The sequence below is a fragment of the Octopus sinensis genome, linkage group LG6 (genome assembly GCF_006345805.1).
Source record: "Octopus sinensis linkage group LG6, ASM634580v1, whole genome shotgun sequence".
In the NCBI taxonomy this organism is placed as follows: Eukaryota; Metazoa; Mollusca; class Cephalopoda; order Octopoda; family Octopodidae; genus Octopus; species Octopus sinensis.
Genome location: NC_043002.1, coordinates 110,017,142 through 110,036,412, shown reverse-complemented (window position 1 = coordinate 110,036,412; position 19,271 = coordinate 110,017,142). Strand labels below are relative to the sequence as shown.

Here is a 19,271-nt window from a genome sequence, read left to right as displayed (position 1 = left end):
ACCATCAGATGTTGTTACACATCGCTGGTGACAATGCATTCGCATTGTTTTAGCCTTCGAACGATGCCACCCCGCTGGCTAAGCGAGCAGGCCAACAAAAGAAAGAGTGGGAGAAAGAGTGGTGAAAGAGTACAGCAGGGATCACCACCCCCTGCTGGAGCCTCGTGGAGCTTTTTAGGTGTTTTTGCTCAATAAACACTCACAACGCCTGATCTGGGAATTGAAACCGCGATCCTACAACCGCGAGTCCGCTGCCCTAACCACTAGGCCATTGCGCCTCCACATATGTATATATATAGTTGTATTAAATGAAACACTTATCATTCAAGGTTGATTTGTAGGATCTCATTATCTGGTAGTAAAATTTTAATCTCAGCCTTCAGACAATCTCTTTAATTTATTTTAATTAAACCAATTTTTTCTATAATTAATCCCAAAAAAACTATAAAAAATTCACAACTGGACACATCATTAAATTAACAGCCTGCTGATTGAAATGTTGAATATTTATGTATCAGGCGCAGGAGTGGCTGTGTGGTAAGTAGCTTGCTAACCAACCACATGGTTTCGGGTTCAGTCCCACTGCACGGCATCTTGGGCAAGTGTCTTCTGCTATAGCCCCGGGCTGACCAATGCCTTGTGAGTGGATTTGGTAGACGGAAACTGAAAGAAGCCTGTCGTATATATGTATATATATATAAGTGTGTGTGTATATGTTTGTGTCTGTGTTTGTCTCCCTAGCATTGCTTGACAACCGATGCTGGTGTGTTTACGTCCCCGTCACTTAGCGGTTTGGCAAAAGAGACCGATAGAATAAGTACTGGGCTTACAAAGAATAAGTCCCAGGGTCGATTTGCTCAACTAAAGGCGGTGCTCCAGCATGGCCGCAGTCAAATGACTGAAACAAGTAAAAGAGTAAAAAGAGTAAAGAGAGTACAGGTGCTGAGATTTATTGCTGGCAAAGACATTTCACTCTCAATAGACTAGTCCACCAAGCTGTAATTAAGTATTGACAAAAGAGTCATTGTCATGAGAAAAATTAATGATGCTTTATAATAGAAAAATGTTTCATTACTGCACAAACCTCCATATATTACAGGTACTGAAACAAGCAACCATATAGAGATATACTCATTGGCTTGTGTCGTTTATGGAGTCAATATAGTGTAAAATGTGTCAATAAAGGGTAGAAATAAATTGGTTCCTACTTCAGTACTGGTACTCTTAGCCATATTAAACGAAAGCAATTTGCCTTCTTAACCCTTTTGTTACCAACCCGGCTGAAACTGGCTCTGGCTCTGTAGTACAAATGTCTTGTGTTCATAAGTTTTGAATTAAAATCTTCCACCAAACCTTAATCACAATTTATGTTCCTAACACTAACTTAATGATAACCAAATTATTTTACTAAAAATTCTTTGTTATATTTCAAATTAATTGAAAGAAACACAGAGCATCTCAACGGAAATACAGTAACGAAAAGGTTAATATATCATCCTGCTTTCCTCCATCACATCAAGTTACTTTAAGCTCAGAATAACATCATTAGTTACAGGAAGCCTCGGTGTAAAGTTATTGTTACATTAGGTCTAAACACAATGTTCTTTAGCACTCTAGGTTCATATGTATGTAGCATTGGTAATCACAATAGGTCCTAATACAACAATGATTGTCAAATTAGACCCAAATTAATTATTGCCAAACAAGTTCCAAATTTTGTGCTGCTTAATAATTATTTTCAGTGGCTATTCATTTTTGAAATAACAACATACATACTGATCAAACTATTTTCTGTAACTATCACCACTGTGTTTGAACATGTCCAAATATGTTGAATGTCAACTAGACAGATGCAATAAACAATAATTGCTATGCTGCAATTAACATAACGAAACAATGCATGATAGAATGTGTCGCATGGCCCTAGACCAAACTAAAGCATTGAATAAAGGGGGTGAAAGGTATCTGCGTTGCTTCTAACTGTAATTGGCCTTCTACTGACTACTATTTTATTCAAGCAAAACTAATTACATTTATACAAGCCAGTGAGGGAGCACTATGGACCTGCAAAATATGGATGGATGGAAGCACTCCGTCGGTTACGACGACGAGTGTTCCAGTTGATCTAATCAACGGAACAGCCTGCTCGTGAAATTAACGTGTAAGTGGCTGAGCACTCCACAGACATGTGTACCCTTAATGCAGTTCTCAGGGATATTCAGCATGACACAAAGAGTGACAAGGCCGGCCCTTTGAAATACAGGTACAACAGAAACAGGAAGTAAGAGTGAGAGAAAGTTGTGGTGAAAGAGTACAGCAGGGATCACCACCATCCCTGCTGGAGCCTCATGGAGCTTTTAGGTGTTTTCGCTCAATAAACACTCACAACGCCCGGTCTGGGAATCGAAACTGCGATCCTTTGACCGCGAGTCTGCTGCCCTAACCACTGGGCCATTGCGCCTCCACCACCTGCAAAATATAGCAACCAAATCTCCTTCAAATCATACCTAACCATTTACAATAAAAGGAAGAGCACATTAGATAACATTCACTGTTTTGAAAAAAGGATTGGATGTGTGCAGCTGCAATGCCATTGACCATCGGTCAGTTGGCTTAAGTCTAATATGGGCTAAACAAGAACTGTAGATACACAACTTCTCTTAGCTATAGATCAATAATTAATCTTTTAGCATCTAGTAGTGGTTAAAATGTTGGTTGAATGATTGCTCACCAGCCTTCATACAACTCATTTGCAGAACAAGGTCCAACATCTAATTTCATAATGAACCAAGACCAATGGGCAGTTTGGTCTCAGTAATGGAGTAGCTCACTGTCACCTTGTTCAAGCAACATGAAACTTGAACTTAGTACTGCAAAACAACCAAACACTCTTTAATCATATCGAGCTCCTGCTCCTTAGAACAGTGAACCATATCAGCTGTTTACAGTTATGTCATCAGAACCAATGAAAGTTAATGTTTTGGCTAGGAATACAGGGCAGTATTATGATGGGAAGACAACTGTCAAGACTTTAGATAATTGCCTGACAACTTGTTGATGTGGCTTGCCTTAAAGGACAGTTAAGAATTCACTGGTCAAAGGATGCAAGTACAAAATTTTGGACAGGATACATGACATGGGAGACCAAAAAGGCAGCGAGCTGGCAGAAACGTTAGCACACCGGGCGAAATGCTTTGCGGTATTTCGCCTGCCGTTACGTTGTGAGTTCAAATTCCGCCTAGGTCGACTTTGCCTTTCATCCTTTCGGGGTCAATTAAATAAGTACCAGTTTTGCACCGGGATCAATATAATCGACTTAATCCGTCTGTCTGTCCTTGTTTGTCCTCTCTGTGTTTAGCCCCTTGTGGGTAGTAAAGAAATAGGTATCTAGTCAGATGTTGAAAATGCACAGACTTCTTATAACAATCTGGAATATGAACAGACATGGTTGCAGAATCATGAAAAAAAATAGTAACTGGGATAGCAAAAGAGAGAGAGACTGTCATCATCATCATTGTTCGACCGTGGTCGAGACAATGGAATTTACCATGCTACGCCAGACTTCACAGTCCATCATGGCATTATGGAGGTCATGTTGCTGGATGCCTGTATCCCTGGAGATTACATCAGGGTAGGAGAGTGTGCGCCCTCTGGTATTGCGAGTAGATGGCTTCCAGAGGAGAAGAGTAGAAATTACCTCTTTTTCAGCTCTACAACAATGTCCAGCAAACTGGACTCTCTTACCTTTCACAAGAGATGACACAGGTGGTAGTTTCCCATATATTTGCATTTTGGTCGGATGGCGCTTCCACGAGAGATTTTGAGCTCTTATAAGGAGGCGAGTGTAGGTTCCATCCAACCGCCTCTCAAGCTTCTTTGAGAGACTGTAATAACTGTAATAGTAACAAATATATTACAATTCTAGCAACAGTTACTTCATTTATTCCATTCTATCTTCAATAACATTGCTGTTGTTATTTGTCACATTTGTTATCGCTGTAGTTACCATTGTAATTGTTATTGCTATTGCTGGTGTTATTACTTTTGCAGTTGCCCTCTCTCTTATTGCAGTAGCTTTTAGGCAACTATTCAATGAATGCCATTATTTAGTCTGACATTCATTTCATCCATTCTATTTATCGAATGACAAAGGCCACCATAACTTGGTGAATGTAAATATTATATGATATTTCTGTTCAATGTACCAATTTATATATTAAAAAAATAAAGCATGCACATATGTGTGTATGTGTGTGCATGTGCACACACACACACACATACACACACACACACACACACACACATACACACACACATAGTTTATAGATCCAATATAGGTAGAATCAATGCAAATGTACTTCATCCAGTGAGAGATAAATATCAAGTTAATACACAACCAAAATAGTTATTAATAGCTTTATGATACTTTATGATACTTTAACTAGGCATATTATATAACATGCCATGTATCTCCAAGCAATCTTTCAGGCTCTCGATATATACATACATATATACATACATACATACATATATATATATATATATATATATATATATATATATATATATATATATATATATATATATATGTATATATACACACACACATACACACACACACACACATATATATATATATATATATATATGTATGTATGTATCATCATCATCATCATCATCATCATCATTTACGTCCATTTTCCATGCTTTTGACCGGGGTCTGGGAAGCCAGGAGGTTGCACCAGGCTCCAATCTGATCTGGCAGTATTTCTACAGCTGGATGCCCTTCCTAACGCCAACCACTCCGTGAGTGTAGTGGGTGCTTTTTACGTGCCACCCGCACAGAAGCCAGTCAAGGCGGCGCTGGCATCAGCCATGTTCGAATGGTGCTTTTTACATGCCACCGGCACAGGTATCACAACTACAATTTCCATTTGATATTTATTTGGATGTTGATGTACTTGACTCAATAGGTCTCCTCAAGCACAGCAGGTCACCCTACAATCCAAGGTAAGCACACCAGACTGTCCTGTGATCCAAGGTACTTTGGATGGGCTGGGGCTGCTATGTGAAGCTGGTGCAGGAAACAGCCATGAACTCACGTTATTTGTCGGGTCTTCGGAGTCACAGCATATCTCCAGAAGTCTCCATCTTTCGTCATTGTTTCTGTGAGGCCCAACGTTCGAAGGTCATGCTTGACCATCTCATCCCATGTCTTCCTGGGTCTACCTCTACTCCGGATTCCTTCAACTGTTTGGGAGTGGCACTTCTTCACAAATCTCTCCTCATCCATCTGCAGTACATGACCATACCAGTGCAAACGTCTCTCTTGCACACCACATCCGATGCTTCTGTGTCCAGCATTTCTCTCAGGGTGCTTACACTCTGTCGTGTGTGCACACTGACATTATACATCAAGCGAATCATGCTAGCTTCATTTCTTTCAAGCCTACGCATGTCCTCTGCAGTCACAGCCCGTGTTTCACTGTCGTGAAGCATGGCAGTTCGCACACATGCATCGTGCGAGAGACCCGTTGTCACCAGTAGGGGTAGAAGCTTTCTAAACTTTGCCCAGGCTATTCTTATTCTAGTGGTGACACTCTCTGAGCATCCACCTCCACTACTAACTTGGTCACCTAGGTAACGGAAACTATCAACTACTTCTAGTTTCTCTCCCTGGAGTGTGATGGAAGCTGTTTTACGAGTATCTGTGGTGTCTATTGCCCCTGTGCATCTGCCGCACACGAAAGCTATCTTCTCGGTTAGTTTTCCTTTGATGTTGCTGCACCTCTTATGCATCCATAGCTCACAATATATATATATATATATATATATCATAACACGATGTTTTGAGAAATTTGAAAAGTTAACACGAAACCGGTAATTTCTTCAAAAACTATGTCACTGTATGAAAAAATTTTATAACATTCTTCTGACATAATGACTCAAATATATTTTTTAACCTTTAAACAAGCCTTCTGTAGTTTTTTCACTTTTTACTATTTTCTATATATTCAACCACGTGCTTTCACACACCAACTTTCTCATATATATATATATATAATTGCAGTGAGGAAGGTGTTAATACAACACACACATACATACAGACACATATACACACATATATTTTGCAACTGCAAAATGTCGTTCAGAGAGATGACAAAGGAGCATCAACACATTTTGATAATATTCATCTGGAAGTGTCATCAACATGAGCAGACTCGACAGACAAACATCAACAAAAAAAAGACAAGACGGGTTCAATCTCAACGTGTTGCACTTTGGAGAAGAATCTTTTTACCATAGATTTGGCTTGACAAACTCTTGTGTATGACATTTAGTATACATAAATTGTATGGAGGTCTATCACGTGTATATATATATATATATATATACTCTTACTCTTTTACTCTTTTACTTGTTTCAGTCATTTGACTGCGGCCATGCTGGAGCACCGCCTTTAATCGAGCATCTCGACCCCAGGACTTATTCTTTGTAAGCCCAGTATTTATTCTATCGGTCTCTTTTGCCGAACCGCTAAGTGATGGGGACGTAAACACACCAGCATCGGTTGTCAAGCAATGCTAGGGGGACAAACACAAACATACACGCTACACACATATACATATATATACATATATACGACGGGCTTCTTTCAGTTTCCCTCTACCAAATCCACTCACAAGGCTTTGGTCGGCCCAAGGCTATAGTAGAAGACACTTGCCCAAGATGCCACGCAGTGGGATTGAACCCGGAACCATGTGGCTGGTAAACAAGCTACTTACCACACAGCCACTCCTGACCCCAGGACTTATTTACTTTTTTAAACCTGGTACTTACTTTATCAGTCTCTTTTACTGAACCATTGAATTATAGGGGTGTAAGCATACCAACAATAATTGTCAAGAAATGGTGGAAGACAAACACAGACACAGACACACACACACACACACACACACACACACACACACACACACACACACACACACACACACACGCGACAGGCTTCTTCCAGTTCCACAACCAAATCCACTCACAAGGCTTTGGTCAGCACAAGGCTATAGTAGAAGACACTTGCCAAAGGAGCCACACAGCGGGAGTGAACCCAGAACTATGTGGATAAGAAGCAGACTAGATTATCCAATATGTCCATCAGTTTTTAAGATTGTAAAGTGTGATCTGAAGGAGATTTAACTTCTATTTCTACCTGTTTGAACAATGAAGTAGAGGCTCCCTCTTTGGCTTCTTGTTTAGCCCACTTTAGTTGTAACTGAGCAGAAACTATGATCAAAAGAAAGTAGAAAGTTGTTAGAATGTTGCCAGCACCATCCCTCATCAATTTCCTCAGACTCTGTGGTTTTTCTCTGAGACAAACATTCCAGTCAAGAACATCCCACCTTTTTCTGTAGTGTATCATACAATGAGTCTCTTTCTCTCTTTTTCTCTTTTCTCTTTTACTTGTTTCAGTCATTTGACTGCGGCCATGCTGGAGCACTGCCTTTTTAGTCGAGCAAATCAAACCCAGGACTTATTCTTTGTAAGCCTAGTACTTATCCTATCGGTCTCTTTTGCCGAACCACTAAGTAACAGGGACGTAAACACCCAGCATCGGTTGTCAAGCGATGTTGGGAGGACAAATACATACAAACAAACACACACACACGTATTATATATACATATATATATATACGACGGGCTTCTTTCAGTTTCCGTCTACCAAGGCTATAGTAGAAGACACTTGCCCAAGGTGCCATGCAGTAGGCTGAACCCGGAACTGTGTGGTTGGTAAGCAAGCTACTTACCACACAGCCACTCCTGCGCCTATTTTAAGTCCTCATTTTAAGACTGCAGTAGGCATGATTTTCAGGGCATTTGACTGCAATTTCTAACAGATCAAGCGACCACAAAGACCTTCTTTGTTGTCACATTATCCGCTTGTTATTCATGGTTACTGTTGTTACTTCCATGGTTTATTATTTTTCTCTATTGTGGCAATTGTCGCATCAAACATTGGCTGCTGCTGTTTCTGCCGCAATTAATAACAATAAGAGATACAAATGCGCAGAAAGTTTATTGTTATTTTGGTTCCATTTTGTTACTTTTTTTTATCCAAAAGTTCTTTAAATTATTTGCACATTTATTCATTGTTTCGTTAACATGTCATTATTGTTATATCAATTTATGTTTCCATTTTATAGTTTTAGTAATATAATATTTTATTAATATTTAATTGTTTTTTTTAAATTATTATCAAATTATTAATAAAATAGTACATTTCTTATTTGCTTAATTTGTTGTACTTTTTAAAAATTCCATTATTATTATTGTTGTTGCTTTTTAATTTATCCTTTTCTTCTATTCAGATCATCTAACTTTTTAATCATTTTTGTATTCATTTCATTATAACATTATGTTTTATTATTTCTTTTATTACAGATTTCCTTTTAAATATTTAATTATCATAGACTTTTATTTTAATTATTTATTTATTATCAGTTGTTATTCTCTTTAAAACAAAATAAATTCATTTAAAACTGAACCTCCTTCAAGATGGATAGATATACTTTTTATCAATTAAAATTAGTTCATGTTGAAAATGTGCCAAAAGATTAGGTTGCGATTGAATGCAAGGGTGGAATTCAGTTTGTTGAAGAGGCCATCAACTGCGACGGCAGGTGAGGTTGGTAGTTTATTTTATTATTTTTTTGTTTACTCTTCTATATCCTTCAATCTCTTCCTTTTCCCTCACTTTCTCTTCCTCTTCTTCCTTTTACTTCTCTTTATCTCTTTAATTTACTCTCTTTTCTTTCTTTTGTTTTTTCTCTTTCATATATTCAATCTCTCATTTGCTTTGATTTCTCTTTACTATTCCTTCTTCTCTCCCCCCTCTCTCTCTCCCCACAGGGTTTTTCCTTTCTTATTTGCTTTCTTTCACTCACTTTCATTTCGCTCTCTTCTCCATACCATTCATCTCTCTCTCTCTCTCTCTTTCTCTTTTATACTCTTTTTCTTTACTTCCCTCTTACTCTTTTTTCTCTCTGCCGTTTTACAGTTTGTCTTACTATATTTCTTCTTCTGTCTCTCCTCTCTTCCTCTAACTTTCTGTTTCTCCCCCTCCCCATTCCTTTTACCTGACGTTCTTTAGTTTATTTTTTCTTCTTACCTTCTCTTACAGACATTAATGAATGTTCTTCAAGAAATGGTAACTGTCAACATATCTGTACCAATATAGAAGGAAGCTATCGATGTTCCTGCAAAACCGGTTATAGACTTGCTACTACTAAACATTGTATGGTAGGTGACCCCATCAATCAATTATAGGTGGCCTTAACCCTTTTATTAAGATTTTCGCTTTTTTATGGGGATAGGGGTGAATTCCTTTCTTTATAAATTTATCTTTTTTTTTTGTTAAAATTTTACAAACTTTTTAATGATCTTTGTCTTGACATTAGATTGTTTTACTTCAAAATGCTTTTTTAAATATATACCTTATATGTTAATAACAGACATATAATCTATAATGATTGGATGATTTTTTTTTATTACTGTTATCTATAATAACAATTCCTTCTAATTTAGAACAAAGCCAGCAATTTTGAGGGAACTGGGGCAGGTCAATGATATCAACTCATGTTCTTGATTGGTACTTTATTTTATTGACCCCACCAAAGCTGACCTTGGTAGGATCTGAACATGGATTGTAAAGAGCAGGGACAAATACAATAAAGCATTTTTTTTACCCACTACTTTTATGATTCTGCCCTTTCGTTACCGTATTTATTTTGAGATGCTCTGTGTTTCATTCAATTTATTTAAATATAACAAGAATTTAGTAAGATAACTTAGTTATCATTAAGCTAATATTGGGAACATAAATTGTGACTAAGGTTTGGTGGAAGATTTTATTTAATACTTATGAAAACAAGGCATTTGTACTACAGAGCCAGAGGCGGTTTCAGCCGGATTGGTATCAAAAGGGTTAGTTGATTACATTGATTCCAGTGCTGAACTGGAATGTTTTTATATTGACTCCTGAAGGATGAATGGCCAAAGCTAATCTTGGTGGAATTTGAGCTCAGGTTGTAAGGAGCTGGAAGAAATGCTGCAAAACATTTGTCCAACACTTTGGAGATTTTGCCAGCTCTCCATCTTAATAGCAATGTTAATAATACTGATGAGAATAATAATAATAACAATAACAATAATAACAACAACACTACCACACTATCAAAAAAATAGCCCTGCTAGGAACAGCCTATGACCTATGCAAGATACTATCAATTCAATAATACAACCCAAACAAAACAATCTACAAACACAAGACATATTTATAAAGCAAATATCAATAAAAAAAACAAACCAGTAAGTCAGTTACCCACAAAAAGAACACAACTCACATTACACACACAACACATAACACAAACACTAATACAACAAAAGACAGCACCAGACCCCATAACAAAACAAACTGACACAATGCATTACTGAAAGAGTTTGCTTTCCTCAAACTACAAAAGAACACACAATGCTGTGCACACCCCTGACAACATGGAGGTGTAGCAGATGATGCAGTAGGATTTACCTGAAACTGCCAAATGTTGAATAATAATAATAATAATAATAATAATAAATAATAAATAATAATAATAATAATAATAATCACCTTGATCACCTTGACCGACCAGTCTGTCGAGCATCCATTTGACACTGCTGGTCACCGCTCACTGTCCACTCCTCTCTGGATCGTGCCTTTCTCATCCACGTGATCCCAATCGTCCTCCTGAAATAGTAAATCACTGTCGTGGAGGCTTCCAGGTGTTCGCGTTTCTGCTCACACGGGTACCATTTGACAAACTGGCGCGGGTTCACCGATTATCGGTGAGCCAGGAGAATGTCCAGCCCATCTAAACTTGCTGCGTGTATACTCTGCGATGACATCCCTCACGCTGGACTTCTTTCTGATGATCTCGCTACTGATGTGCTCTCTCAATGAGATACCAGCATTGACCTTTCCATGGCTCTTTGAGCCATTACCAGTCTCTGCTCTTCTCTCTTGTGGTAGCCCATGTTTCCACTACCATATAACATTGCAGGTAGAACTGTACTGTTGATGAGTTTGGCATAGGTGGTCCTGTCCAACCTTCCCTTGAGCACATCACTTCTGCCATAAATGCCTTCCATCCGGCCCTTACTCTTTGTGAGATCTCCTTTTCGATATCTCGGCACATATTCACTTCCTGTCCCAGGTAGACATATTCCTTTACCTCCTCTATTTCATCACTGCTGATCACCATTCGACCTGTTGGTACATTTTCTGACCGCATGAACTTGATAATAATGATAATAATATCCTTTCTACTATAGGCACAAAGCCTGAAATTTTAGGGGAGGGGACTAGTCAATTATATCGACCCCAGTGTTTCACTGGTACTTAATTTATCAACCCCAAAAGGATGAAAGGCAAGTTGACCTTTCCTCCTTATGGGGTGGATAAACTAAGTACCAGTGAGCACTAGGGTTGATGTAATTGAAACTGATTGGAAGTGTTATCATGTACATTGTTTTGTCTTGGTATAAAAGATGGGCTACAGCAAATATTCTGCTCAATACCACAGATTTGCTTGTCAGTTGCTTGTCTCTAACCAGTTGAGCATGTCCCTTAGCGGCTGACAATATGTGCATCTCTGATCATGAGCAGAAGTAGTGGGGGAGCATCATAGCTGTGTGTTCAGAGGAATTCTTTGGGGTTTGAATAGTTTACCTCTAGAAACATGGGTGTTTCATTCATCATCCTTAAACAACACTCATTCAAGGACCTTTTGAGCAGGATGGGCTACACCACCTGAAGAAAATTCTAACTGGGCCCCACCTGCATGGTCATGTGCTGTTTATCTTGATATTGTGCACATATGATTGTAATACATGTGCCTGGTGTACTCTTAACAGATTAGTAGGTATGATGGGTATAAGGCTGCATATATTTGAACCCCAGTGTCACTTTGATGGTATGTGCTGCTCAACAGTGCAAGAAGAAATATGGCAGAATATTTGGTAAATAGCAAACAAGACCTGCTAAGTATGCTGCTAATTTAGAAGGATTTACCAAAAAACAGACTTGAGTGTGTTTAGGTGTTGTACTCATGATCATGAGGTCCTGGTTTTGATTCCTAGGCTAGTTGTGCACTGTATTTTTGAGTAAAAACTTCATTTCATGTTGTTCCAGTCCACTCAGCTGTAAATGAGTAATTTTGTGATACATAGACATACAAGGGTGAAATGGTGACTCAGGAAAGTCACCTGAACAGACGTTTTGTGTGCCACATTTGTACTCAGTGATCAAAAGGGTGAACAGTGAAACTCATACTGTGACTCCTAACTGGTTGAGATTATTTGTTCAACCACATTGAATGATGATGATAATGATGACTATTGATGAGGATTTTATTTTGGTAATTTCTTTAATTATTTTTTTTACATAAACACAAGGACCCAAGTTTGAAGAAAAGGTGCAGCTATATTGACCCCAGAACTTCACTGGTACTTTACTTCATTAATCCTGGAAACTTAAAAGGAAAAATTTAACTCAGCTGGGTTTGAACTCACAAAGTAAGGTACCAGAACAAATACCACAAGATTATTATCTAATACTCTGATTCTGACATTCTATTACCCTTCGTTTCTTTAAAAATTCAAGTCAATAATGATGTAAGGATCAGGCTTGTATAATGTATCGAACTTACTTTACATTTATTTTTCAAAGCTGGCCTCATCATGGATTTAAACCATGAATGTAAAAGAATGGAACGTTTAATTCACTGTACCATATCACTATAATGATTGCTTACATTGGCAGAAAGTAGAAAGTTATAGAATCATACAAGGAACAGTATAATGACTCAATCAATTCCACAGTTTAAATGGCAACAGAGAAATACAATGCTAATACTAAAAAAGAACAAAATTGTAATTGACTGGAACCATTGCTAACTTCAGGAAAGTCAGAATAACAATTTAGACAGGACATTATTCCTGTAAAATGTGCAAACAACTGAATGTTCCAGCTATAAAGTGGTGTCTGTCATAAACTTGAAAAAAAAATTTTTTTTTTAAATAAATAATAATAATAATAATGATGATGATGATGATGATGCATTATTAACTTTCAAAAAATAATAATACAACATTATTTTTTTCTATTTGTATTTTAGACATGAAGATATAAACAGTCAGGTGAGTTTGTGAGAACTGTTCTGACACTATCATCAAGGGTCATCTATATATTAGAACATCTTCAATAATTGATATATCATTTAAAAGTACACATTAGCAGAAAACATAACAAGAACTCTAATAAACAATTAATGGAGATATTTCTTCTTCCCCTTCATTTTCTCTTTTTCCCCAGTTCTTCTTCCCCCTCTCCTCCTTCTTACTTTCTTCCTCCTTGTATCTTCTCTTCCTCCTTTATCTTCTTCTTTGATATGTCTATAAGTCCATGGCTTTGCACATGGAAAGTCTACCCTCAATCTGAATTGGCAGTATACCATTTGGCAATGCAGGAGTATATTCTCTAGAATGTAGGTCTGAACACGGTTGTATGGAAGATGCCACAGGCCTACCCTCTCCTCGCCACTAATGATTCCCAAGGGAAGTATAAAGACAGATGTAGCTTGGCACACAAGTGTTATAGCAGGAATTCCCAAAATGAAGCTGAAGATACCATCAGACTACTTTAGGAACTCTAGCTCCTGATTTGTAGTTTATTAAATTGACCTTAACCTTTAGCATTTAAACCGGACATATCCGGCCAAAAATATTCTACCTGTTTATGTTCAAACTGGCCATATCTGGTCTCTCACACCAACCCTACAATATCGTTTTAAAAATTAACAGCAACCTCATCAAAATCTCATAGCTACAAGATAATGCATGATTAGTTCAAAACAATGTGAATAAAAAAGGAATAAAAAGAAGTAATGCGAACACTAAAGGGTTAATACTTGATGAGTGTGCTAGTGCTGGAAAGTTAAAAAAGGAAGTTGACCATTGCAGGATTTGAATGCAAGATGTTAAAAGTAGAACAAATGCGACAAGGTACTTAATTAATCATCATCATCATCATCATCATCATCATCATCATTTAACGTCTGTTTTCCATGCTGGCGTAGGTTGAACGGTTTGACTGAAAACTGGTAAGCAGGAGAGCTGCACCAGGCTCCATTCTGATTTGGCATGGTTTCTAAAATTGGATGCCCTTCCTAATGTCAACCAGGTGTAGCAAGTGCTTTCCACATGTCACCAGCACGGGTGCTAGTCACAAAACACCAGCATTGACTATGACTACGATCTCACTTGACTTGACAGGTCTTCTCAAGTATGGTGTATTGCCATAGGTCTTCGTCACTTGTCACTACCTCTGTGAGGCTTAAAGTTCGAAGGGTGCTTTTTATGTGCCACCAGCACATCAAGTTATGTGACACTGGCATCAGCCATGACTGATTTCATTTGGTTCGATGTTGTTCCTGAAAATATAACAGCTATAATAAACACGAACCTCTACCTGCTCAACTGACTTGTATATTTAAGATCTAAAACTCCTTAAAATCCCATCCTACCTCAATAACAGAAGTGGAAAGATTAAGATACATTGAATAATGTATTTTGAGATACAGAATGTCTGAGAAAAAGGGGTGGTAATCAACTGGTACACAACTGTGTAATTTTGGAACCCAAAGAACTTTGAGGTAACCTTATCTAACTCTTCCATGCTAGAACTACTCAACTTTTCCATATCAGATATTAATTCTCTTATGTTGTTAGCATTATCAGGTACAACCATATATGAATTATTACCTTTAAAGCTTAATCCCAACTCATAATCTAATATAATTTAATAAGTACTTTTAGTAATAACAAAATTTCTTTCCACTTTATCCATCAATACTATAAAGTACTTAAGTAATGCACAAATATACTCCTTTACTTCCTCCACTTAAACTCTATATTTAAGATTTCATTAGCTTATAGCTGTTTCTGCTATGAGAAACATTGCACTCAGAGCTGAATGATATGTAACATCTTTAGCTTTCTCAGAGACTTTAAATGAGGTGCATGTTTATTGTAGAAAGCATTTAAATAGAGTTAGTTATATGCAGAATAACATAATAGAGTTTGAGGGTGAAAAACTACATCCAGAGATATACAGCTGTAGCTTTACATTTGTATTCATGCACTCATATAACGGACACATATATATCCATGCTCATACATACAGCTATACATACAAATATATATACATCAATACACATTCATAGGTGCACACATGAGCGCAAATATATAAATTAGACAACTGCACATACATTCAACAATATCAACTCACACAAATATACCAGTATAGAGACAGGCAAACTAAAAGATGAATGCAAAAGACAATCCCAACTATATGTACTTTTTACCCCAAGAAATGATTATTTATATGCACACAGACATATCTCTTTTACTTGTTTCGGTCATTTGACTGCGGCCATGCTGGAGCACCGCCTTTAGTCGAGCAACTCGACCCTGGGACTTATTCTTTTGTAAGCCCAGTACTTATTCTATTGGACTCTTTTGCTGAACCGCTAAGTGACAAGGATATAAACACACCAGCATCAGTTGTCAAGCAATGCTAGGGGGACAAACACAGACACACAAACACAAACACACATACATATATATGTTGTATTGTTGAGAAAAACACTTCATTTCACGTTGTTCCAGTCCACTCAGCTGTAGAAATAAGTCTAGCCCTAGATAGGCTGCATGGCTGCACCACCCCAAGATTCCCAAGTGGCTAAGAGACTGGTTAATATGAGTCCATGCATAAACAGGCATAACCTCCTTTACTCTTTCATTTTCCCCCCTTGTGTTTTTTTCAACATTAATTCTGAACACACCCCTGATCCTTCCTCTCTCCAACAACATGATTCCTTTTGGTCTCACTCCTTTCTTTCCAATTACAGTCTGTCATGGTTTCTCTTTATACTCCAGGGTTTAAAAACGTATGGGGATTGACTATATTCATTAGATTAATGAATAAAATTATTGTTGCTGGTTGTAATGCCCCAGGGTCAATCCAGCTGCTATTACATACAGAAAATTGATAGCTGAACTTTAACAATCATAGATATGCCCAGCATGGCCATGGAAAACTGGGTGAAACCAAGAAAAAGAATAACATAAAAACAAACTGATGTGAATATATATGAATGTCTGTATGAATGTAGGTATTCATATATATATATATATATACTCTTTACTCTCTCTCTTTTACTTGTTTCAGTCATTTGACTGCGGCCATGCTGGAGCACCGCCTTTAGCCGAGCAACTCGACCCCGGGACTTATTCTTTTGTAAGCCCAGTACTTATTCTATCGGAGTCTTTTGTTGAACCACTAAGTGACGGGGACATAAACACACCAGCATCGGTTGTCAAGCAATGCTAGGGGGGACAAACACAGACACACAAACATATACACACACATACATACATATATATATACATATATACGACAGGCTTCTTTCAGTTTCCGTCTACCAAATCCACTCACAAGGCATTGGTCGGCCCAGGGCTATAGCAGAAGACACTTGCCCAAGATGCCACGCAGTGGGATTGAACCCGGAACCATGTGGTTGGTAAGCAAGCTTCATACCACACAGCCACTCATGCGCCTTGTTTAGATAAATGAATGTATGGCATTCAATTAAGTAATTATAATAGATTTTAGGATTTATGGAGGGTGAAAGTTGGGAGCAAAAACATGACAGAGGAGGAATACAAGGAAACCAAATGAAAATAAATATGGAGGGTCGTTAGACCAGAACGAGATGAAAATAGTGAGAAACATTTTTTGAAAAGAGAAAGATAGAAGAGAGAGAAAAAACGTCTTCTCTTTTGAATGTTCATGTAAGAAAAGAAAGATGGTCATGCAAGGAAAAGAAAGAGGGACAATGGTCATGCGTGAGCAACGAGAGAGAGAGAGAGAGAGAGAAAGAAAAAGGAGAGAGAGAGATAGAAAACGGTGAAGGAGGGAGAGAGAAGAAAAAGGGAATTAGAGAGGGATGGAGGAAGAAAACAGTATCTCCTTATCTCCTTATCTCCTCTTATCTCTTATCTCCTTATCTCCTTATCTCCTTATCTCTTCTCCTTATCTCCTCAAAGACATACAGCATCTTGAAAGAGTCCAGAAGCTAGCTACCTGCATGGTTCTTGGTCTCAAGAATTTGTCTTATGAAGAAAGGCTGAAGATGCTCGACCTTTATTCTCTAGAAAAACGACAATGCCGTGGAGATCTCATTCTTGCTCACAACATCATAAGCGGAAAGTGTAACCTCTCGAAAGAGCTGTTCTTCACTCCTGCTCCAGAGCGTCAGCTGCGGGGTAATTCCGAAAAGCTCTATCTGCGACGATTTCATCTCAATTGAAGGAGAGGGGCTTTCTCCGTCCGGGTTGCGGATCCATGGAATAAGCTGCCGGACGAGATGGTGAAGATGCCGACGACCGCTCGGTTCAAAGTCTCCCTTGAAATCAAGTGGCCTGAACTCTTTACATGAACACCACCCTGTACATAACTCCATGTCCCCCTACATGGCCTTGCTTTTTGCTTTTTGAGCCAAAAAATTAACTAACTAAGAAAGTCGCATCAAAAAGGTCAAGATAAACTTACTTGGAAATGGATGCATGGTGTTCAAATAAGTAATAAATAGTAGATAATATATAGTATATATTATCTACTATTTAGTATAAGTAATAACAAGTAGATAATATATGAATAAAAGAAGGGTAAAAATACTGCTTGCCAAAGATAAAAGCAAAAGCTTCAAAAGCCACCAATACTATGATAAATACACACATGAGCAATGAATATTTTAGAAATGACAGGTATCTCTTCTCCAGCCTGATTTTACTAATGAGCTGGTAACTAAAAAAAGTTGACCAACCCCTGGCCAGATACAAAGGTACTCATCACTATTCCTTTCACATGTGTCTTCCATACTGTTTCTTTCAGTATAGCTACTACACAGAAAGAGCAAGCCTTCTTCTCCCTGTTAAGGGAAGGAGATGGCACATCTCGATGATAGACTCAGCTGATAGCTGTACTCTTCCCATCGATGACAACAGTTGTTCTGCAAAAGCTATCGGTCTCATTAATTCCAGACACTCCACAAATGTATGCAAGACGGTTTCCCTGTCCTGCCTGCACCTTGGACATATCAGCGAGATGGCACTTCCGTGACTTGACAGTTTATTGCGAACAGGTGATGCTGCATGGAAGCACTGCCAAGCCAGATTTCTGGTAATTATCCAGATACCCCAGCCCGAAATTTCTCCTGAACAGGTAAATCAACTGATTTTCGTTATAGCCCAGGCTCTCCCCCAAGGCGTCTTCAGACATAATCTCCACTAACCCGCTATAAAAATCTGTGGTGGAACTCCTGCTGCCAGCATTGCCTGCTTGAGAGAGCAACTGAAGTATCTGATGGCACTCCAATTGCCAGTCCCCCAGCCAAGGTCTCTGCTTGATCCATGTACCAATGTCTGTTAAGGATGTTAACTGCAGAAGATAGAACCGGATGTGCAGAGACCACACCTGCTCTCCATCCAGATAAAGCCAGAGGTGCCTCAACCTTAACGCGAATTTTCACATCTTCAGCCAAGGCATCCCTAACCCACCCTTTAGCAGTTTTTGGCAACTGACAGAGCACTTCACAAGTGGCTTTCCTCCCTTCCATATAACTCTGTGTTGAACAGAGTTGTGGGCCTGAAATTTCTTATTTCATCCCCCTTGCATGTGTCCTTCCTGATCAACGTCACCACCCCTTGGCTCACAGACTTGGGAATTCTCCCATTCTGCTGCCAATTGGCATAGACACTGGCCAGCAGGTGTCCGAACGAGTCTGGCATACTTTTATAAAATTCATAGGGTAGACCCAGTGACGTCTCCCTGGGGCATTTGCCTTGTACCTCGATCACCTCCTCGGCTGTGACTGGTCCTTCACAGCACTCAGCCTCTCATGCCGACAGACACGGGCTGCCAGACAGGAAGTCCCTAAGTGCCTCACCATGATCCAGCATCCCGCCCCTCCTGAACAACTTGGTGAAGTGCTTTTAAAGTGCCTCACACATCTCGTCCTGTCCCTTGACAAAATTCCCATTGCCATCAACAAGAGACCTTATTGTGGCATCATTGCCATGCTGGGTTTCTACCATGCAGGCCCATCCAGCAACATTAA

The 19,271-nt window shown here is 38.6% G+C and overlaps 1 protein-coding gene across 1 annotated transcript in view; it reads left to right on the top strand.

Annotated features, from left to right (window-relative positions):
- Positions 1–19,271, top strand: part of LOC115213386 (signal peptide, CUB and EGF-like domain-containing protein 2) — a 156,495-nt gene that overhangs the window by 120,895 nt on the left and 16,329 nt on the right. Inside the window, exon 9 of the mRNA XM_036504233.1 lies at positions 9,176–9,294. Coding sequence (XP_036360126.1) covers positions 9,176–9,294 — 119 coding nt within the window. The remainder of the gene's footprint in view (positions 1–9,175; positions 9,295–19,271) is intronic.